Source organism: Bubalus bubalis, chromosome 7 (assembly GCF_019923935.1).
Source record: "Bubalus bubalis isolate 160015118507 breed Murrah chromosome 7, NDDB_SH_1, whole genome shotgun sequence".
Taxonomy (NCBI): domain Eukaryota; kingdom Metazoa; phylum Chordata; class Mammalia; order Artiodactyla; family Bovidae; genus Bubalus; species Bubalus bubalis.
In genome coordinates this window covers 77,261,838-77,285,442 of record NC_059163.1, presented here as the reverse complement: position 1 = coordinate 77,285,442, position 23,605 = coordinate 77,261,838, and the positions used below count along the sequence as shown (strand labels likewise).

Sequence of the window (23,605 nt, the reverse complement as noted above, 5' to 3'; positions counted from 1 at the left end):
TGTCCATACGGTGACCACTTGTGATATGAATATAGGGTAAACGCTGAGAGAAACCTAAGTAATTTGCTCTTTTCTGTGTATGTCAGTGATGGCGACCAAGTTTTCTGTAGCAGAACCCTAGTGTCTTTAATGCTGACAGCTGGTCTGTTACATGGTCACAGCAGGAGTCCCCCAGTCTAAGTGCACTAGAGATGAGTTCAGTAACGTGTTGTAACTTCCTTCACCATTCCCCAAACTGTGCTGTTATTTCTCTTTCAGCACATTCATGTCAACTGTTTGACTTTTTGCTTCATTAAGCTTTCATTAGAAGATAGTCAAAGTTAATGATTGGTAATCTGGCTTGATAGCTCACGTGCGTTACTACATGTCTGCAACTCATATTTTAAAATAAGTTTCTAAGGTCAGCAGTTTCCACAACACTCAGACAGTAATCCAGCCCCCTTGAGGATGATGGAAGGAGGGATAGGACAGAGGCCAAGAGTGTAGGGCCATGGAGCACCGTCAACATAGCAGGAAACATCAGGAGGAGCAGAGAAGCGCGCTCTCACGGTATCCGTGCTGTCATATCGTGGCTGATCCACAGGCAGAGAGTGAAAATGGCAGAGCACACTGAATGCACTTCCTGTGCACTTGGCCTGCGTAATACACTGCCTCCCAAAGAGCTTCTAAAGTCTTAAACGTCCTCCTTTTTCACTGATGCTGACTGCTTTTTCTTTTCAGCTGTAAAATGCTTTTCAATTCAACACATATTTATTCAGAGGCTGCTATGTGCAGTGCTCTGAAAGGAATAAAATGATACCTAAAAATGATCCTTATTTTGTGGGCATCACTGGTCTTGGAGTGAGCCTTGAGAAAGAAAAAATCTCTAGGAAGGTGTTACCTACCTCAACTGGATGTTCTTGCCCTCTGGGCAAGCATTAGTGTTTTGTATCGTACAGAATATGGGCAGTTAATTTGGTGGTTCTGACCCATTATTACATGAGAGGTTATGGGCAAAATCGCATATTCAGATACATTTCTGATGTTGTCTAACCCCAACATATTCTAGTTTTTCCTTCTTTACTCAGCTGCCTTCTTTGAGTAATGAATTCATTAAACCGTTTAAATTGGGGGCACTGCTTTGAAAAAAAGTTTCTTATTAAGTGTGGCGGCAAACATGAAAGTTTACACAATGCAGTACCTGACGCCAAGGTTTTTATATTTCTGGGGGCCCTGGTGGATCTGTGATTTCGGCATAGATGTTTCCCGCTTGTATGATTATCACTTTGGCTTGATGGAATCAGAAAGTGGTGACTTTTCAGAGCCTTGGGAATGCCAGGCAGTGAAGAGCTTAGAGGTTTTGTGGAAGATGCTTGTTCAGTAAAAGAAAATGATTAGAGGCATTGCTTAGTGCCCTTGTTGTTAGAAATTGTTTCAAATATTTGTTTCAATCATTTTTACTTAGAAACTTTAGCAACAATAAGATCACAGACATTGAAGAGGGAGCGTTTGAAGGAGCATCTGGTGTGAATGAAATACTTCTCACGAGTAATCGTTTGGAAAATGTTCAGCATAAGATGTTCAAGGGCTTGGAAAGCCTCAAGACTTTGTAAGTATTCTCATTTGCATTGTGATTTTTCTACCACAGAGTTGTCATTCACAGTTCTTTATATTCCTGGGAGGAGTAGCTCCTGCTCTTCCTCACCCCGCCTTCCCATCTCTCTGTCTGTCTCTTCCTCTCAGTCTCTCTCACACACACACGCAAATACATTTTTTAGAGGCAAACAGTTCCTGACTCCAGTACCTCTGGCTTCAATATGTTGCTTACAAATGATCAATAGAGTCTCTCCTGGCTATTGAATCCTCAGCAAAAAAGATCATCTTGGTTCCAGTGCTTGTACAGATCTGGCTCCCTGTACTTCCTCAAAATGATCATTCTCTTTCCTTTTATTTAAATTCCTCCATCTAATAATATGTCTTGGCCCAAGGTCACCAGCTTCAGAGCCAATTCCAAATCTGTGGAATAAGCCTAGCTTGAGACTACCTTCATCTGCCCTTTCAAGGTCTTAGTGAAAAAAAAAAAAAAAAGAAACTGGCTGCTGGTGTCTCTTTTACTATCTATTTCAAAAAGAAAATATGTTAAGAGTATGTCAGCTTACTCAGGGATAGGGAAGCTGGGAAAATAAATCTTATATGTTTCTAAAAGGTTGTTAGCCCAGGAAAATGTGGCTTGAATTGACAAGGACAACGCCTTGAGTTACTTGAATTTTCATTCAGTGTGTTTATGTAGCTTTTATAACCTTTAAAGAATATAAATATGTTTGGCATAAGTGGTGGACTAAGCATTGGAAGAAACACCAACAAAACTGAAACCTTTGGAAGGCACGAAGGAAATTGTAAGCAAGAAGCAGCCCTTGGGAATTGCAGTGGAAAGACACCAAACTCCATGTCTCCCCTAAATGCCTACCTTATCCCGTGGAGGCACCAAGAGCCACGCCCAGGGGAACTGAGACCCAAGGGAATTCATGCCTGACCTTAATCAGATGCGAGGGATAGGACATTTCCCCAGCATTCGATAGCATCCCAATTAACATCCCACTCAAAAAATCACTTGTCCGTGAAAGGCACACATGGCATGAGACAAATCACCCAGCACAACCAGCCTGCAACGTGCTGGCTCCTCTCATGGAATAACTCGGGGTCCCGACAAAGTGAAAAATGTAATGCAAATATCCCTTTGGTCTTTTTATGGAAGAGATACTGGGAGTGTGTAAAAGGAGGTCAGAGAAGTTATACTACAGGTGGCTACATCTACTCCTGCCCCCATTCCTCTCTCCCAAACTATCTTGGGTAACTTGGCAAAACTAAGTCCTGCAGCAGCCAGAACCCTGCCTTCTTAGATGGTGGCTGAGCCACTGATGTTACTAGAGCCTTCTCCTCAAGGGGGCAGTGTGCGTCAGGGTGGGCAATGGGGGGTGTCTGCCAAAACTCAGTCTCTGTTCACCAGTGCCAAATAGAAAGGTGTAGAAAGATATTCGTGAAGTAGAAAAGAGTAGCTTTTATTGCTTTGCCAGGCTAAGGGGGCCACAGAGGACTAATGCCATCAAGACCATGTGACCCACCTTGGAGTGGGTAATGAGGAGTTTTATAGTGTTCAAGGAGGTAGGGCGTGATCAGCTTGTGGACAGTTCGTGGACTGGTTGGCATCAAGGTTAAGTTTCAAGCATCATCAATTTTCTGGTTTCAACCCATTCTAGGGTCAGTAGTTTTTACCTGAAGGAAGTTTACTTCCTGTAAAAAAAAAAAACAGCTTAGGAATGTGTATCAGGCCTTTATCTGTATCTTTCAGGAAACTGGGAGTTCAGTGAAACTGCTATGTGGCAGAATTATGGTCTAAATTGTTACCATTTCCCTAGCCTAACAGTTCTTTAGGCTATTCTTTGTTTCCACATCATATTTCGCAATCATCAACTCTCGAATTAGCATTTTATTTCAAAAGACAAAGACACAGGGGCTTGTACAAGGAGCTTCAAGGGGAGGCCTGAGGTCTGCCTGTAACTCTGCTTACTTTAGTCAGCCTTGGGCTGCCATAACAAGATACCACAGACTGAATGACTTAAACAGCAGAAATGTGTTTTCTTATTGTTCTGGAGGCTAGAATTCCAAAATCAAGGTGCTAAGATGAGTGGTTTCTGGAGAGAACTCCTTCCTTGGCTTGTAGATGGCCACATTCTTTCTGTGTCCTTATATGGCGTTTCCTCTGTGTGTGGGACAAGAGAACTCTGGTGTCCTTTCTTCTAAGGACACCAGTCCAATCAGGTCAGGGCTCCACCCTTAGGATCTCATTTCATCTTAGTGAGGTCACTCAGTCTTGTCTGATTCTTTGCGACCCCATGGACTATAGCCTACCAGGCTCCTTCGTCCATGGGATTTTTCAGGCAAGAGTACTGGAATGGGTTGCCATTTCCTTTTCCAGGGGATCTTCCTGACCCAGGGATCGAACCTGGGCCTCCCACAATGCAGGCAGATGCCTTACCATCTGAGAAACCAGGGAATCTACTTTACCATCTGAACCACCATTTCACCTTAACTAGCTCCTTAAAGGCCCCATCTCCAAGTGCAGTCCCATCAGGGATTGGAGCTTCCCAGATGGCTCAGTGATAAAGAATCCGCCTGCCAATACAGGAGATGTGGGTTTTACCTCTGGATCGGGAAGATCCTCTGGAAGAGGAAATAGCAACCCACTCCAGTATTCCTGCCTGGAAAATCCCATGGACAGAGGATCCTGGCAGACTATAGGCCTTGGGGTCACAAAGAGTCAGACACACCTGAGTGAGCACACATGCAAGGCTTCAGCATATGAGTTTTCAGTTCAGTTCAGTTCAGTCGCTCAGTTGTGCCCGACTCTTTGCGACCCCATGAATTGCAGCACGCCAGGCCTCCCTGTCCATCACCAACTCCCGGAGTTCATTCAGACTCATGTCCATAGAGTTAGTGATACCATCCAGCCATCTCATCATCTGTCATCCCCTTTTCTTCCTGCCCCCAATCCCTCGCAGCATCAGAGTCTTTTCCAATGAGTCAACTCTTTGCATGAGGTGGCCAAAGTATAGGAGTTTCAGCTTTAGCATCAGTCTTTCCAAAGAACACCCAGGACTGATCTCCTTTAGAATGGACTGATTGGATCTCCTTGCAGTCCAAGGGACTCTCAAGAGTCTTCTCCAATACCACAGTGCTCAGCTTTCTTCACAGTCCAACTCTCACATCCATACATGACCACTGGAAAAACCATAGCCTTGACTAGACGGACCTTTGTTGGCAAAGTAATGTCTCTGCTTTTGAATATGCTATCTAGGTTGGTCATAACTTTCCTTCCAAGAAGTAAGCATCTTTTAATTTCATGGCTGCAGTCACCATCTGTAGTGATTTTGGAGCCCAAAAAAATAAAGTCTGACACTGTTTCCCCATCTATTTCCCATGAAGTGATGGGACCAGATGCCATGATCGTCATTTTCTGAATGTTGAGCTTTAAGCCAACTTTTTCACTCTCCACTTTCACTTTCATCAAGAGGCTTTTTAGTTCCTCTTCATTTTCTGCCATAAGGGTGGTGTCATCTGCATATCTGAGGTTATTGATATTTCTCCCGGCAACCTTGATTCCAGCTTGTGCTTCTTCCAGCCCCGAGTTTCTCATGATGTACTCTGCATAGAAGTTAAATAAGCAGGGTGACAATATTCAGCCTTGACGAACTCCTTTTCCTATTTGGAGCCAGTCTGTTGTTCCATGTTATATGAGTTTTAGGGGAATACAGTTCAGCCCATGCTGCTGCTGCTGCTAAGTTGCTTCAGTCATGTCTGACCCTGTGCGACCCCATAAGAACACTCTAAAGAGTTTATCAAAGTATTTTTTTCTGACTAGTTCCAGTCACAGGACTCTCTATGAGACAAGTTTTCTAAATTCAGTTTTCACCTTTGTTATATATCTAGCAATGGTTTGTGCCTCCTGTGTTTAGGCATCTGAGGTAGACACCCACTATCTCTCTACTTAATCCCACTGTGCCTCAAGCTGCAAAACAAATCATTTAGAGACAAGCTAAAGGTATTGAAAGGCCTTCAGTGGGTTTACCGGGACACAGCTATTGCTTTAAGTGGTATCCTTCAGCTTGGAGCTATGAAGATTTCAACAAGACCCCTCCCCCTTCACTGCCTGTGGACTTCTCAGCCCTTTAGGACTAGTAAACCTCTTAGTCGTACATGCACATATCTCAACGGGTCTTCGAAGCCCCGGCCATTGCAGGCAAAATGTAGTACACATGTGTGCTTACAGATTTTTCCAGCAACAGAAAGCAAAGCTTTTTTCAACTTTTCCCAGAAGTCTGTGACTTCAATAAGATTAAGACCAAATGTTCTTTTTTTTTTTTTTTCTCCAAATGTTCTTATTTGTTTATGACAAAGGATAGTGCTGATAGTCATACTTTTCTGCTGTGCATTTGTTTCCAAACGCAAAACAATGCCTTGATAAGGAGGGCATTATCCTTTCTTGTTATCTGTAACTTAGCAGAATGCAAAAGCCGGTACTTCTAATTTATTAGAGGACAATGTAGAATTTTAAAGGAAAGTTTTGTTGCTATTTTTGCTGTCTTCTAACAGGGTGGTCAACCCACATCTAGAAAAATTAAGGAAAATATTAACTTTTTAGCAATTCTGAATGAAGTTTATGGCAACTATTCATTTTTACAATGGATTTTAAAGAAGCTTTTCATTCCCTTCTAAGTCCTTCAAAAAACAGTTTGCAAAAAGAATTGAGAACCAACCAGAACTTTAGCAGTGATGAGGAAATGACAAAAGTTTTAATCCTACTAATGTCAATGACTAAAGAAAAAATGGTCAGAATTTCTTTCAAAAGAAACCTGTTTAAGCTTCATTGTGAACAACTGGGATCTCTTAACTGTTGTCTCCTTTTAAATTTTAAAACTCAAAACAAATAGAATAATTTGTACAGGCTTTGTGGAAGCTCAGTCAAATTTGGCTCCCCCAGCCACTGTTGACATTGACTTGGCTGTAAGTCCCTGAGATGCCCTAGTCCTGTATCCGCTCTGGCTATTGATTCTTTTCTGCCTCCTTTCTGTTCAGCAGCAAATGTAATGTTACGGAGAATACACAAATCGCAGGGCTTCCAGGGCTTAGAGAGGTGTGGGTGAATTAGGATATTATGTAATCATGCCACCATAATTGTACCATCAAAGGAAAACATTCTTCCCTCATTAGATGGGATTGTAAGCCCATACTTGAGACTCTTGAGTTTTTGTAACCGAGTGTTATCACTGACAACTCTAAGCATTTTGTTCTTGCACAGGTTTCTTAGTATAACTGGCTCTCTACATCTGTGGATTCTGCATCCACAGATTCAAGCATACGCAGTGAATGCAGAACCTGCAGATACGGAGGGCCACGAATTTGGTATATGCAGGGGGTCCTGGAATCAATCTATCAGAGATACAGGGAAATGACTGTAACATATCAGCAGTTCCTTATGACAGGAAAACATTCAGAAAGCAGAAGTGAATGCTATGCATTTGCAAAGAGGGGTTATTGTGGTCTTCAGATAGGCAAAGTGGATTGATATTTTATCTCCTTAACGATGTTGTATTTTTCCCCCTCAGGATGTTGAGAAGTAATCGCATAAGCTGTGTAGGGAATGACAGTTTCATAGGACTCAGCTCTGTGCGTTTGCTTTCTTTATATGATAATCAGATTACTACCATTGCACCAGGAGCTTTTGATACTCTCCATTCTTTATCTACTCTGTAAGTATGAAAAATAGTCTTCCTTGATGTATTAATTAAGCCAGTGTATGATATTTATTACTTTTATTGATAGCATTTTAATGCATTACTAACTGTTTCATAAACATAGGATTAAAGACAGGTATTTTTAAGGACAAATTTATCATGTTAAACTTATTTTAATTCTTCTAACAATATTGCCTACTATCTTATGTTAAAATTTAACAAAAATTATAGTATTTTTCAGTGAATTATTTATAACAGTGTGATGTGGCTTAATTTGTAAATGGTAATCTTATAATTTGATTGAGTTGCAAATGAGAGAAACATATTTTTTTCCCAGTGTTCTCACATTGGTGTCTTTGCCGTATGAGTATCATAAAACAGAGTTGATAGGGTTATTGCCAACAAACTGTACTCAAAGGATCATTCACAGTGACAGGAGATATATTATGATGACCAGACCGACAATAAAAGCTCACCATAGGGCATTTACTATGATATTAAGAAGATATTAAAGAAATAGGGTGAGCCTATCCAAGAGCACATTTTATGTAGACAAAGAATAAAGAATATATGTAGGTCTACAGGCAGAACTCAGAAAGTGTCAAAAAACAAACTCTCCAAAACAAACAAGGGTATTTTAAGCCCTTTGTATGTAAGTATCTAAAAACAGCAGTATTTGGAATGATAAATCTTACATCTGATATGGCTTTCTGGTAAGAGTGGCACCTAAATATACTAATTTAACTGAAAAGGTAGTTAGAAGGAAAAAAATCATGTTTAACATAGCTGAAATCCCAGAAGAAATAATTTGAAGGAAACATCCATCCATCAGTAAAGTATTTAATCCTCTTTCCACATAAAATCTGACATTTTCCATCGAGTGACTAATTTGTGCATATTAAAGATGCCGTGTTTATAAATAATGGGATTGTCAATAGGTTAGTGCTGAAGTGGTGAAATGCTAAAAGTATTGAGATTTGTAGAAATAAATTCATTTTTATAACTGGCATTTAATCAACTCAGCTGTCAGTTTAGATGGGAAACCTATTCCCTGGAGCAAATAAGAGATGGAAATCTTGAAATGACAAATTAATGAAATAGCTGTTGTCAGGTTAAACTCAATAATATAAGGTAATCAGCCTTCATCTTTATATTAAATTACTGCATTATCAGTGTAGAGAAGTTTGACAGCAAGTCAGATCTGACAAGTTTAAATTATCTCTAAATGAGATATCCATCAGGATACCCTGCATAAACTCTGAGTTGCCACCTTCACTTTATTTTTCATGCAAAATTATTTGAATAATTCTCATAAGAAAATATTGTTTTTATTGTTTAAGTTCCAGACATAAATCTTTTTAGCCAGTGAATGCATCCTGTATGTTGTATGTGATTGAGCATGAATTGGGGGTGGAGTATGTTGTGGGAAAAGGGTAGCATGGAATTTTGAGAAGCACAAAAGCAGACCCCTAAATTTAACTCTGCATTGTTTGCGTGTGGTGCTTAGAAACCTCTTGGCCAATCCTTTCAACTGTAACTGCTACCTGGCTTGGTTGGGAGAATGGCTTAGGAAGAAAAGAATTGTAACAGGAAATCCTCGATGTCAGAAACCCTATTTCCTCAAAGAAATCCCCATCCAGGATGTGGCCATTCAAGACTTCACTTGTGATGATGGTAAGAAGGAACAGCCAGGGCTTTGATCACCAGACACTCTCTGGTGACTGTTCCAATGCTATAGGGCATATGCAGCATTCACAGTTCAGGTAATGGATAGCTGTAGTTATTATGCATTGTTTTGCTTTGTTTTGTGGTTTTATTTTGTTTTAGCAACAGGCACGTATTTGCTCCAACTGTAAATTCACATCTAACTCTACTTGATATGTGTTTCTGAACATTTTTAAAGATTTTCCAATTTTCAACCTGTGGTTGATACTATTTATATAGCTTCATTTTTGCTTTTCTTTATTATTCTAAGCATCTGTTTTAGTAATTACCATTTTTAAGTGATAAAGGCAATTGACTCATAAAATAGAAATTCTAGTAAATGTAACAAAAATAATAGTTTTCATTTTAATACACTCTATATATCATTGCATTTGAGTCTCATAACAGGCCTCTAATATAGGTAGAATGTAGGTGCTATTATTTTTGCCAAAAAGTGGAGCTCATTTGAGCTCTATATTTTCAGATGAGGGACCCATACATTTTTTGCTAAGCTTTTAAAAAATAATCTGTCCCTTTTTGTCTCTTCATGTCTGCTTACGATTTTTCCATAATTCAGTTTACATTTATATATTCTAATTAAAAGTATAATTAAAAAAGTGTGAACAACTGAACCAAGAACGTAACATTATAATCATATTGATAATACTAACTGTGAATTGTTTTCTGGAACTCTGCCCTAGACAGAACATACAGTGTCAATTTGTAAATCCTTGATGCCCTAAGCATAAGTCGTTGTATGGCTGAAGTCTCTTGTGTTTGTTAAACTGAAGGCATAAAATCCCTTCTGGCATCTTCAGAGCCACAAATCCGGTTTTCCTGTGTATCTTTTGGCAATTTAGGAAATGATGACAATAGCTGTTCCCCACTCTCTCGCTGTCCTGCGGAGTGTACCTGCTTGGACACAGTGGTTCGATGTAGCAACAAAGCCTTGAAGGTCCTGCCCAAAGGAATTCCAAGAGATGTCACTGAATTGTAAGTAGAGCTTGTCTTTCCCTTTCCTGAATGAGTACTATTTCACACACCAAGGGAAATGGAGACCAAACAAAAATCTTTTGAGTCTTATTTGCAAAGTACATTCATTCCGTGGGCCATTCATTAGTATCATATAACACCCTAAGCAAATAATATAAAAGCTCGTTCAGGTCCCCTTGGGAAAGGCTGGTTGTGTGTTTCTCTTTGTTTTTCATTGTAGGATTACCCAGTGCCTTTATTATGCAAAGGTGCACTGTGAGCTCCCAGAGGATGTAAACCCTAATGGGCCTCCCACACTTGGTTGTCTCCACAGCCCTTTTCTCGTGGACTATCTTGCAAGACCAACATTCTATCAAATGCACCTTGAGAAATTCTACATATTTAGTTTATCTACAGTGACTGGAATATTTCATATGGTTAATTATTCTTTACCCTGTGTCCCCTTAGAGAATATCTCACCACAGGGGATACATAAATATGTAGGGTATAGAAGAAGCTGACATAATCTTCACACTTAAAAAGAGGTAGTGCCCTTTGAATCAGAGTCCTTTAGGAAGGGTGTGGGGCCAGTGATCCCTAACACTTGCAAAACTGATATATAACCACAATTTACATGGCCAGTATACATATATCAGGATACCAAGCACCACGCACACTTCCTTAGCTACCTCCTGCTTTATATGTGGAATGGAATAAATCAAAGCATCAGCTGCTTGAACAATGCTGCACGCAGGCTCTGTCCGATTCCAGTATCTCTATACCAAAGATCCGAGGCAAATGCTTGATATGTGATTGAGTCTTTTGCCTCTGTTTATTTTTCGACTGTGTTAAACTATGTATCAAAAATGGAATTCATGCAGATGTGTACTTGTAATTCATGCACAACAAACCAGTAACTTTGATAAACTGTTGGCAACCTGGAATATAAGTAATGAGATTCAAGAAGATGTCACTTCAGTTATCAAAGAACTTGTTTTCAAATCATGTGCAGTTTTACGAATTGTAATTTGGTCTTTATTTGACACTTACAGAAAAAGTGTGTGATCATCCCTCTAAGAGTGAGCTGTTGTTAAGTGTTCATTTTCTCTCTCTCGGTACCAATCCCAGTTGTTAGTTAACTATGAGCCCTGCTTTATGTGTGTGTGTAATTAAAATGTTAATTGGTATTTTGATATGCATTTATTTCAAAAGATTACCAGCCATCCAGGGTTGAGAAGTTAGATGCTTGTATTCTATAGGCAAAATATTGATTCTAAGAATAACCCAGCCAAGACCATAATACTCAGCATAACATTTAGATCATCTTTGATGCTGAATCCCTTTTCTACCATTTTAACTGACCCATGCCTTTGTCCTTTTACCAGATTCCCATCAAATAATTTTCAGTTCAGTTCAGTCACTCAATCGTGTCTGACTTTTTGCAACCCCATGGACTGCAGCACTTCAGGCCTCCCTGTCCATATCCAACTCCCAGAGTTTACTCAAACTCATGTCCACTGAGTCGGTGATGCCATCCAAACATCTCATCCTCTGTCGTCCCCTTCTCCTCCTGCCTTCAATCTTTCCCAGCATCAGGGTCTTTTCAAATGAATCAGTTCTTTGCATCAGGTGGCCAAAGTATTGGAATTTCAGCTTCAGCATCAGTCCTTTCAGTGAATATTCAGGACTGATTGCCTTTTGGATGGACGGGTTGGATCTCCTCTCAGTCCAAGGGACTGTCAAGAGTCTTCAACACCACAGTTCAAAATCACCAATTCTTCTGCACTCAGCTTTCTTTATAGTCCAACTCTCACATCCATACATGACCACTGGAAAAACCATAGCCTTGACTAGACAGGTCTTTTTTGGCAAAGTAATGTCTCTGCTTTTTAATATGCTGTCTAGGTTGCTCATAGCTTTTCTTCCAAGGAGCAAGCGTCTTTTTATTTCATGGCTGCAGTCACCATCTGCAGTGATTTTGGAGTCTAAAAAAATAAAGTCTCTCACTGTTTCCATTGTTTCCCCATCTATTGGCCATGAAGTGATGGGACTGGATGCCATGATCTTAGTTTTCTGAATGTTGAGTTTTAAGCCAACTTTTTCACTCTCCTCTTTCATTTTCATCAAGAGGCTGTTTAGTTCTTCTTCACTTTCTGCCATAAGGGTGGTGTCATCTGCGTATACAAGGTTATTGATATTTCTCCTGGCAGTCTTGATTCCAGCTTGTGCTTCATACAGCCCAGCGTTTCTCATGATACACTCTGCATAGAAGTTAAATAAGCAGGATGACAATATACAGCCTTGATGTATTCCTTTCCCGATTTGGAACCAGTCTGTTGCTTCATGTCCAGTTCTAACTGTTGCTTCCTGACCTGCAAACAGATTTCTCAGGAGGCAGGTCAGGTGGTCTGGTATTCCCATCTCTTTCAGAATTTTCCACAGTTTGTTGTGATCCACACAATCAAAGGCTTTGGCATAGTCAATAAAGCAGAAGTAGATGTTTTCCTGGAACTCTCTTGCTTTTTCGATGATTCAACTGATGTTGGCAATTTGATATCTGGTTCCTCTGCCTTTTTCTAAATCCATGTTGAACATCTGGAAGTTCATAGTTCATGTAGTATTGAAGCTTGGCATGGAGAATTTTGAGCATTACTTTACTAGAGTGTGAGATGAGTGCAATTGTGTGGTAGTTTGTCTTTTAATTTCTTTATTAATCTATATCTGAAAACCTGCTTGATTTGTCTATGCCATCTATGTGTTTCTTCTGTCAGATAGTTGAATCTTCAATCTATTCCTGTATAAATTATTAAAAAGTAATTTTTTAAAAGAAAATATGTTCTAGAGATGAGGAAGATATTAACTCACCTTCTGTGCATTTTTGCTTTACTGCCCCAAGAGTTTATTCTTAGAACCATACCACCTCAACAGGATCCCTCTTTCCAGTAACATATATGCTATATGTATTAGAAAATTTCTATGGGCATATTATATTAAATTATTAAAGAATTTGGCAAAAATAAGTGTGTAGCAGTGAACAATTCTGAACAAATGGTATCCATTGTTTTTAATCATTTCCATGTAGTTTCTGTCTTAGATTGTTTCCCGTGTAAGCAACCATAGTGCACTTTCTGAAAATTTTTAGCTTCGTGTTAGGATGCTTTCTGGAATAAAGGGAAAGTCCTGAAGTATATGGGATTATGCTTCCCTCTAGTGGTACCAATAAATTCTTAGCTAGAGAAATGAAAGAGGAGAGGAGTTGAAATAAGACCGAGTCAGAAAATTTGAATAGGCATAGGAAGTCCTAACAAAAGCCTGACTCTTCATCACACCTTTATTACATATTTTGATAACTTGTGCCTTTTATATAACTTTTATCTTGTTGAAATATGTGAAATAGCTTGTCATCTTAGAAAATTGCTCAGCTACTTGTGTATCCAGCAAAAATATGAATGTCAATCTGAGATCTGGAGATAGGCCACAGCGCTGGCGCGGCAGGGCTACATGCCTGCTGCGGCAGGGTTGTTCGTGGACACATCTGTAACCAGAGGGCGAAGTTGCTGAAAAACGTTTCTACTCATCAGCCTCTACATTCTGGGGAAGAACAGCCTTGGGAGGAGATGGAATTATTTTTCTTTTTGTGATATCATGAATATGCCTTTAAGGATTTATTTCTGTGTTTTGTCTGTTAGCCCTTATTTTCTCATCATTCTGTTGACTCTAATCAGAAAGAGAAATTTTACTAACATGTTTTATTTTATTATTACTTTTACATAAATGTACTGTTTTTGTGCATTAGATGTCATAATTTTCTATGAAACCTCCTAAAATTAATATCACCAAGCAAACATACAAGGGTAAAAACTATTTTTAAGATCCTTTTAAATTGAAATCTAATTACATTAAAATTCCCAAATATATCTGTTCAATCACCCATTGTTATTTACTAAGCATATTGATACAATAAGGTGGTGAAGACTGGTCTTGTCAGTAGTAACAAGTTTCTGCCAGTAGTGAATGCATTTCATGGTATCGGTCCCACGTAGACACAAGAACACTGAAGGCCGATTAAAAATACGGTTGACTGATTGGCGCTTCTTGCTGACACACAAATGGTTGGATACATGCCTTGCCTTCTTAGATAAACCACAAAGGGCTGGACTCACCAGTCTCTCTTTGGTTTTATAATTCAGCGTAAGTAATCCACAGAAGAATTCTACTGGATTGGACAACTGTGTGTGTGTTTTTTCTCTACTTCTGTTAAATAGCAATCCTATCTGGGAACATGACCTTGTAAAGCCAAAATTGTCAAGTGTCTCCTTGCTTCAATTAAGAGTGAAATATTGCTCAACTATTTTCTGATTCACTACTGTTACTTTTTAAAAAAATAATATTTTCTTTGTTTTTAGGTATCTGGATGGGAACCAGTTTACCCTGGTTCCTAAGGAACTCTCTAACTACAAACATTTAACACTTATGTGAGTAATGTATGGTATTTTTCTGTTTTTGACATCTTATTTGCTTTCATGTAAATGTGGATAGTAGGGGCAGAAGATTTAGTGAGCCTTTCAGATTCTATAAATTGTTTTCAGTTAGATGCTTTTTGTCTTGCTCATTGTGGTTCTGGATCACTAGCTACATCTTCATTGATTATCAGTCGGGCAATTGTGCATCTTAGAGGAAGGTCTTCTTCTGTGTAAAGTGCAAATATGATTAAGTCTAAGTATCAGAGAATTATAGACTTGCAGTAAGTTGAATACTTCTATTGAAGATGAATGTGAGCTATTTAATGACAATCTAAGGAAAGAAAAATGGAAAACAATGTTTATATTCTCAACTTTAAACAAAACGGAGCAGATGGTAAGGGCATTACTGATACTATATTATAAATCTAGTTTTTAGGCTTTATTCTCATATAATACATTATGAATTAAGGTATGGGTTTCCAGTATTTAAATTTATTTTCTAAAATCCATGTTTACTTACATAGTACTGAAGTACAGTTGACAAAGATGCTGACATTCTGAGTATAAACATCAAACATTGAATTGTTTTTAGTTTGGTTTGATGTCATCTTAAAGTATCATCTCTCTTTCATTAATGTATGTAAACAATTTCTTACAGTCTTTAATTGTAAATATAAGAGTATACTTAAACATACAAGCATTTCTTTTCAATCTAGTTATGTGCACAATATTTCTTAAAAGATATAATCTTCTGTATATAATGTCACACTTAGAATAGCATTGTTGGTAATTGATAAAACTTGTAGCAAAACAAAAAAAATCAGCAACAATATTGGATATAAAGGGAAATACTTTATTTTTAAATCTGTTTGATTTTAGAGTAATTATAACTGTCTTAGATTTCTAGTATTCCTAGAAAAGAGGGATTTATTCCTAATTAGTGAATACTAGAAACCTAGGTAGCTACCTACATAATTATGTTTCTCACTGTAAACTTTACCCTGAGCACATGAAAGCTAGTTAAAATGTTGTTGATCCTTTTCAGTTTTCCTTAAAAGTATGTGAAAATCAAACACTTTGTTTGAAGTATATAGGACTGTTAACTCACAAATGGTTAAATTAAGAAAAAAGAATACCCTACAAGATGTCTTGTTCTCCCTCTAGTTATTTATTTAGTAGCAGCAAGAACTGATTACATACATTTGTTCTGTTAAATAAACCATTAAATTGCTGCAGTTTCCAAAGGGTCAGTTCAGCAGAATTGGGTCATTTGTGAGACAGCATGTGATTATTTAAAACCAGTTTAGAAATGAAAAATGACAATTTATAGATCCAGAAATGGTTTTACCAATGACTCACTATAAAACTCTAGGCAGGTAACTGGACTTCCCTGATAGCTCAGTTGGTAAAGAACCCGCCCACAATGCAGGAGACCTGGGTTCGATCTCTGGATTGGGAAGATCTCCTGGAGAAGGGAAAGGCTACCCACTCCAGAATTCTGGCCTGGAGAATTCCATGGATTACAGTCCATGGGGTCGCAAAGAATCGGACACGACTGAGCAACTTTGACTTTCAGGCCAGTAACTACTGCTAGTATAAATGTATTTATTTTTTAAATTTAGCCATAGTACTTCAGCAACTAAGATGGATTTTAAAGCTTCTGTAACATTCCCACCATTTCACAGTTTCATTGGTCCATTTACTGATACTTTGACATTTTAATGTGGATAATCTGAAGCATCTTTTCTAAGTCTTGTACTTATTCATAAATTTTCTTCTGAAAAATATACTAAACATAAATACACACACATACATAAATGAACATAAAGTACAATCCAAATCTCCCATTTATTCATCAATCTTCCTTTAGTTATATATTTGGCATTTTGTTTTAGATAAAAATCACTGAATATTCCCTAACGTGTATCACACTGTTTTATGTATGTGAGTGTATGTATGTATATATTCACCCATTTTTTCTAAAGCAGAATGGAAAACATCATTATATATGTTATATATTATGCTGCATTATATATTATTATGCTTATAATATGTCATTATTATATGTCATTATTAATATTATATATATCATGTATACATTATATGGGCTTCTCAGATGGTGCTAGTGGTAAAGAACCTATCTGCCAATGCAGGAGATATAAATGATGCGATTCAATCCCTGGGTCAGGAAGATCCCCTGGAGGAGGGCATGGCAACCCACTCCAGTATTCTTGCCTGGAGAATTCCATGGACAGAGGAGCCTGGTGGGCTGCAGTCCATGGGGTCACAAAGAGTCAGACACAACTGAGGCAACTTGGCACAAGCAGTATACATTATATAAAATAAAAATAAGATCAAGTTCACTGCATATCATTTACAACCTGTGATACAAATTACGCTTGGAAATACCCATTTGGCATGGGTAGAAAATTCACATGTCTCTCATTTACTCATCATTTATTAAACAGACATTTACTAAGAACCAACCGTGTGCCAGTGACTTTGCCAAAGGCAATTTTTAATTATGGTGTTGTTTTTAATGATGGCTTTGTCAATGTAATTAGATGAGGGATTCTTTCAGTTATCCTATTTGACTATTTGTATGTGACAGTGAAGATAAAGTATAACCGATGGAAATTTTGAGAACAAAGGTTTATTTCTCAGCTGTCAAATGTGTCTGTTGTGAATGGATTCCATGTGATTGCCCTGGAACCCAGTAATGGGAGGGCTTCTCTGTGGAATGTCAGGAGCCTTGCAGAGGAAGGAGCAGAGGGTTAAGGGAAAAGTGAGCTTACTCTGAAGCTTTTGTTCTGAAGTTCAACCAGCTCTGGTGGCCACACTTCACTGGCGGGAGCAAGGCATATGGTCGTTTCTAATTTCAGCAGGCTTGGGCATGAATAATGATGAATAATTATGTACCTCAGAGGATTACCCAATGTTCTGTTATTTCCAGACAAAAGCTAAGTCCTAACCAATGCTGCTACAACTGTGAACAGGAAGAACCTTCTCTTTCTAAGAATCACTAATATGTCAATGTCTATGTAACAGTAGACCTGTTTTTTTCTTTTTCTTTTTTAGAGACTTAAGTAACAACAGAATAAGCACCCTCTCTAATCAGAGCTTCAGCAACATGACCCAGCTCCTCACTTTGTGAGTATGAAAGTGTGATACTAAGTTAATTCCTTAATTCACTGGACATTCCTGATGTACAAAACAGTCTCTGCCCTCAGGAATGTTAATACTGTTGGGAGAAACAGACAAATAAAACCTCGATAAACAAATATAGATCCTATAAAAAGTGTCGGGTTCTATGAGAGAAACAAAGAATAACTTACATTTGTGGCAGGGTTGGGAGAAATCCTTAAGATAGACTTCTGGAGGAAGTCACCTTACAGAGAACACAGTTGAGACAACAATCAACAACAGCCGTAGGAAGCTTTCTAGGCTGTATTTTAGAATTAACTGTGTTGTAGTAGTGAAACAGCACAAAGATTAACAAAATACGATGCCTCAGAGCCCTCAGTTTTTTTAAGATGCTCAAATAACCCTTTTCAGTTGCTTTGTTTTAAAAATTATATTTGGCCATTTGGGGATATCTGAGTAAAACAAATCGGCTTGTGTGTGCTTTCAGAATTCTTAGTTACAACCGTTTGAGATGTATTCCTCCTCGAACCTTCGATGGACTGAAGTCTCTTCGATTACTGTAAGCATCTTATGTTTAACAAAATACTTTATTTCTTGAGAATCTGGGTTTTATGTTGCTTTTTAGTAATTTACCTGCTTTATTTTGGGGATTTTTTGATTATATGCATTAGAATTTACTACAGATGTGGAAATGGAAAATTATATCTTACTGTATCATTTCTCAACAGATTTTACTTGGACAACATAATATTTTCTTTTGTAATATGTTGTTGCTTTGGTCATTTATTTGATAATATATGAGTTTAAGATACAATTTTATATGGATCTAATTTTGAAAAAAAATAGAAAATTTTAATTTCTTTAAAAGTTACATAATACAACACAAAATATTTTTATTATACAAAATTTATCTTACAGTACATGAAGTAAAATATGGTCTTGTATCCCAATTCTCTCCCCAGAATTGACAGTTAAACAGTTTAATGTTATCTTCTGGTTATTTTTTATGTTTTTTTAATATGTTGATATATTTATGCCCACAGCAATATAATTTAAAAACCATAAACAGATTTTTTTAAGTCTGTCATTGACTTTATTTAGCGATATGCTTTAGATTTTAGATTTACCATTCCATCAAACATAATATTCCTCAGCTCTTTAACTGCTACAGACTCATAGAATGGAGGAACCATAGCTTATTTAAGTATCCTCATCTTTACTGTCATTGGGTTAATTCCAAATTTTCATTATTTTATACAGTGCTGGAATGAACATCCTACACATCCATGTTACTGTCAAGCATATTAGAAGAATACCAAAAGTAGTCATCTTTTTGTCCACCAAACAATTTTAAAATGTATTATTTTAATAGACTATCCATTTCAAAGCACTCTTGAAAATATTAAATATTATAAATCCCTTCATTTTTGTCATATGACAGATGGAACATTATTTTCCATTCCTCTTTTAATTTGCAATTCCAGTTACTAGAGCATTTGAGTATATTTTGTTTATTGAGTGTTTGCATTTCTTATTCTATTAGCTTGATCATATTAATTCCCATTTCCTATGGTTACTTTGTCTTTTCCTTATTAACATACCTGCCTTTATCACTTGACTCTAAGTTTACAGGTCTTTTTTACAAAGGAATTAACATATTTATAGCTTATGTATGTTGCAGATACTTCCCATTCTGTTTTCTATATGTAATCTTTTTTTAATTGAAATATAGTTGATGTGTTGTATTGGTTTCTTATTGCTGCAAGGTGATTTGGTACACACACACACACAAACATATATATACATGTATGTATATATTATTTGTCAGATTCTTTTCCATTATAGTTTATTACAAGATTGAAAATAGTTCCCTGTGCTATGCAGTGGGACTTGTTTTATATTATGGTTATATTTTACATTGTCAAAAATATGTCACTCTTTTTCATTATGATTTCTGAGTTTTATAACATAGAACTTTAAAAAGCCTTACATATCCCATTTTTATAAAAAGGAATTCATCTGTAGTTTACTTTAGTACATTTTCAGTTTTATTTTTGCATTTAACTCTTCTATATAAAATTTATTATGCATATGATATGAAGTAGGAGCTAACTTTTTGCTTCCCCAAATAGCTATCCAGTTATGTGAAGACTATCTGTTTAATATACCATTTTCTACACTGATTTTAAAGAACTGTTACTGAAAACTCATATATTGAGGATTTTTCTGAACTCCCTGAAATAATAGGAAATTTAATTTTTCTTTTCCTTGTTTTTAGTTCTTTACATGGAAACGACATTTCTGTTGTGCCTGAAGGTGCTTTCAATGATCTTGCTGCATTATCACACCTGTGAGTATCTATTTCATGAATATAGGTTTAGGATCAAACTCTCCCTGGCAAGTGAGTTTGGAACAAATGGTCCCCTGCCATTTTTTATTGTCATATCATAAAATGTGATTGGTTCCATCTTTAAAGAAGATCTAAAGATTTTAAATCTAAATTCAGTGCTCTTTACAAGATAGCCTCAATTTATCCTTCTGCTCCTAACTCCTTGTTAGTTGAGTTCTCTTTGCTTATAAAAATATCTCCTATTACAAACGTGGCTCCCCAGCTTCCTGAATGAGTAAATGAATGAATGAAAGTCTCTCAGTTGTTTCCTACTCTTTGCGACCCCATGGAGAGGGCCTTCCAGGGTCCTCTGTCCATGGAATTCTCCAGGCAAGAATATTGGAGTGGGTAGCCGTTCCCTTCTCCAGGGCATTTTCCCAGCACTGGGATCCAACCCAGGCCTCCCATATTGCAGGCAGATTCTTTACCGTCTGAGCCACCAGGGAACTCCCCCAGCTTCCTAGTCTATTCCTTTTCTCTTAATATTCTCTGATTCTGAATATTATATCACCTTCAATTCAGTCTGCCCAAACCTTGTTTATCCAAGTCACATCCCAATTGTCACCTTCTCCAAGAAGCCCACCCTGATTTGCTCAAACTGGATTCATTTATTGAGCAAATATTACTCAGCATTGACTATCATTGTTGTTTAATTGCTCAGTTGTGTCTGACTCTTTTGCAACCCCTTGGATTGAGATTTCCCAGGCAAGACTACTGAAATGGGTTGCCATTTCATTTCTCCAGGGGGTTCTCTGTACCCAGGGAATGAACCTCATCTCTCCTGCCTGTGTCTCCTGCACTGCAGGTGGATTCTTTACCACTGAGCCACTGGGGAAGCCTAGCATTGACTATGGTACCATGTAAAAATAAATGAGAGAATGTTTAGATATTACTATGTGATAGAGGGAAACGGCCAAATTCTCACACTGGGTGAAATGTTTTTCCTTTGCATTCTTTCTTATGACAGGTTGTTTATACCTCCATATTCCTTGGGAGTACAATAAAGCAGTTTATTAATGAGGTCCATAAAAAATCTCACTTGGATCAAATTCCTCTATTTCATTACTGTTAGTTGTACTGTTAAGACTGTAGCAAACCTGTAAGGAAGTTCAGAGACCAGCCCTGGAATCCAGAGCTTTGTCAGGCTCAGTTTGGTGTCACCTGGTGACAGTTTAGACATCGTTGTCAGTTGGCTCCTGGTTCTCCAGAAGAAGTTACTATATTTTTTCTTCTGTTTGTCCTCCTCTCCAAAACCTACCGAACTCCAAGAAGATAAGAAGTTCAGATAATTGAGAGAAGGAAATGGGCAGAGAATAGGAGCCAGTAGTCAACTGTGCTACATCTGCATTTCCCTTAGAGAGGCTCTGTTATCAATGGAGGTTTTTGTCCATCTGACTGGTGCTTACTTTCAATATCCCTTACATTAAACCACCAGGTCCCTGGAGGCAAGACCTCCATTTTTTTCACGTGTCAGCCTAGCACCTACCTCAAAGTGGACGTCAGGGCCACTCCTCTACAAATTCCAAGGAAGCCACTTGCCTGAGAGTCCATGTGAATGAGACCCCTGGCTCAGGGGTGCAGGACTATGGTGCTGTGGCTGAGTGCTGGCTAAAGAAATGGCCATTCTGCTAGTATTGGGGTGCTGAACTACAAAAGTCTGCCTAGGAACGTGCTGCTTGAGCTATGTGACGTTTCTCCCCAGCAGTGAGAGCCATTTGTCATGTGTCTTATTTTGTCATGTATTTCATTTTATACAATTGTCTTTTACTCCCTGGGTCATAGAGAGCTCTGCTCCATTCACTTTTCTAACTGTGTCTGTTGGCACAGTAAGGAGTTAGGAAATGTCAGTAGAGATGAGATCCAATAGCTCAAAAACATCATTTTCCTCATTTTTAATTTAGAAGAAAGGTTTGAATCTGAAATACATGTGAGCATAACATTTACTTCACTCCAATTCTTGGCCAAAGTTGGGCATTAAAACAGCTACAATATGAAGTATTGTGGTTTTGTAAGCATAATTGAAAGTCTCGTCATATAAGAATAATTTTGCATAAACCATATACCTAGAAATATTACTAACTTGAAGTTAATTATAAATCAGAATCAATCAGTTTTTAAATGCTTCTTCATGCATATACTGTTTGTGCCCAGGCTTGGGAAGCTTGTGAACCCATTGGTTAATGTCTCTGGCCTCAGTTTTTCAATCTGTAAACTGGTTATTAACAGTATTGATCTCATACCTCTTCTATTTAGAATAAAATGAGATAAGTAATAGAAATGGCTTAGCACAGTTCTAGTATATCATAATGATGCAATAAATGCTATTATCTTGATTATTTTTCCTATCACTATAGCTGCTTATATAAATAGGCACCAGTTTTTCATTTTCTAATGTGAAAAACTCTAAAGAGACAGAGTGAATTCAAAATCAGCTTTGGGGAGCTAGCTTTATGCACCTTTATTATTTTACATCCATCCTTATTGTCTTGTCTTGTACTGATCTTTTACTCTAAACCATCCTTTCCAACCTTCTCCATCTGCTTAAATCCAAATATCTAAAAGATCAGACTTCTTAAACCACCAGGCTCCCAAAAACGTTACCCTTTGTTGAGTTATAAATTCTTCTACTATACCACTTATAGTGAAAATTATTTGTAGGTATGAGTTTATGTTACTCTCCTTTGCAGAAGGAGTTTTGGAGGTTAAAAATAATGTATTACTCACAGCGGAGTCCTCAGACCTGGCATAGTGATTGGATTCTAAGTAAACCATTGGTGAATGAAGGAAGTGTTATCTACACGTAGGGCATGCTTGTACCCAGTATAAAGCTGTCTGCAAATACGGGAGACCTTATAAAGCCGGCTAAATGTTAACACGGGTGACAACTCACTAAATCACACTGCACATAAGTGAGAAAAATGGGGAATCCCTAATCCCTAATGCCTCCAATTTTCATTTTTATCAGCAAATCTATAGGGACTTTTAGTAAGCATCACCAAGTTACATTCCCTTAGGAAATAACAATACTTCCATATTTGTGTGTGTGTGCGTGTACCTTTGTGTGCTTTTGTGGTGATGTTTTCCAGAGCAATTGGAGCCAACCCTCTTTACTGTGATTGTAACATGCAGTGGTTATCCGACTGGGTAAAGTCGGAATACAAAGAGCCGGGAATTGCTCGCTGTGCTGGTCCTGGAGAAATGGCAGATAAACTACTTCTCACAACTCCCTCCAAAAAATTTACATGTCAAGGTATGGTTTTTAACTATTTGTCCTTCTTCTGTAAATAAAACTTGATCGTATTAATTTTAAAAAAGAAACAGAAAACCATGGGCTGCTAGGTTTCAGAGAGACAGCTGAAAAACTCCAATAAATAATTACTGTTTCCTCCTGTGCTTGGAGAAAACAGAGCAGTTACATGAGGAGCCCTAGTAAAGAACTAGGCTTTTCAAATAAATTGCAGAAACAATGCATTGGAAATGACTACGTTTTCTTTAAAATATAAGGAGAAATGAAGAGTACACAATTTCTGGAAATTCTTCTCATGGCCTCTAACAAGTAAAATATTTTGCTTTTGCTTTGTCTAAACGTGTGCCCTGCTCCTAGGGCTTCCAGGGCCCTGTGGCTTCCTGATGCCAGGTAAGGAGGCACGAGCCCTTCCCCA

At 37.8% G+C, this 23,605-nt stretch overlaps 1 protein-coding gene across 5 annotated transcripts in view; it reads left to right on the top strand.

The window, feature by feature from the left end:
• Nucleotides 1–23,605, top strand: part of SLIT2 (slit guidance ligand 2) — a 403,181-nt gene that overhangs the window by 311,127 nt on the left and 68,449 nt on the right. For 3 of the 5 annotated variants that reach the window (XM_044946045.2, XM_044946044.2, XM_044946043.2), the window contains 10 exons: nucleotides 1,445–1,588; nucleotides 7,143–7,286; nucleotides 8,779–8,945; nucleotides 9,836–9,968; nucleotides 14,354–14,422; nucleotides 17,489–17,560; nucleotides 18,042–18,113; nucleotides 19,833–19,904; nucleotides 23,030–23,193; nucleotides 23,548–23,580. In XM_044946045.2, coding sequence (XP_044801980.1) covers nucleotides 1,445–1,588; nucleotides 7,143–7,286; nucleotides 8,779–8,945; nucleotides 9,836–9,968; nucleotides 14,354–14,422; nucleotides 17,489–17,560; nucleotides 18,042–18,113; nucleotides 19,833–19,904; nucleotides 23,030–23,193; nucleotides 23,548–23,580 — 1,070 coding nt within the window. The remainder of the gene's footprint in view (nucleotides 1–1,444; nucleotides 1,589–7,142; nucleotides 7,287–8,778; nucleotides 8,946–9,835; nucleotides 9,969–14,353; nucleotides 14,423–17,488; nucleotides 17,561–18,041; nucleotides 18,114–19,832; nucleotides 19,905–23,029; nucleotides 23,194–23,547; nucleotides 23,581–23,605) is intronic. The other 2 variants (XM_006063259.4, XM_006063257.4) reach the window with 1 other exon arrangement.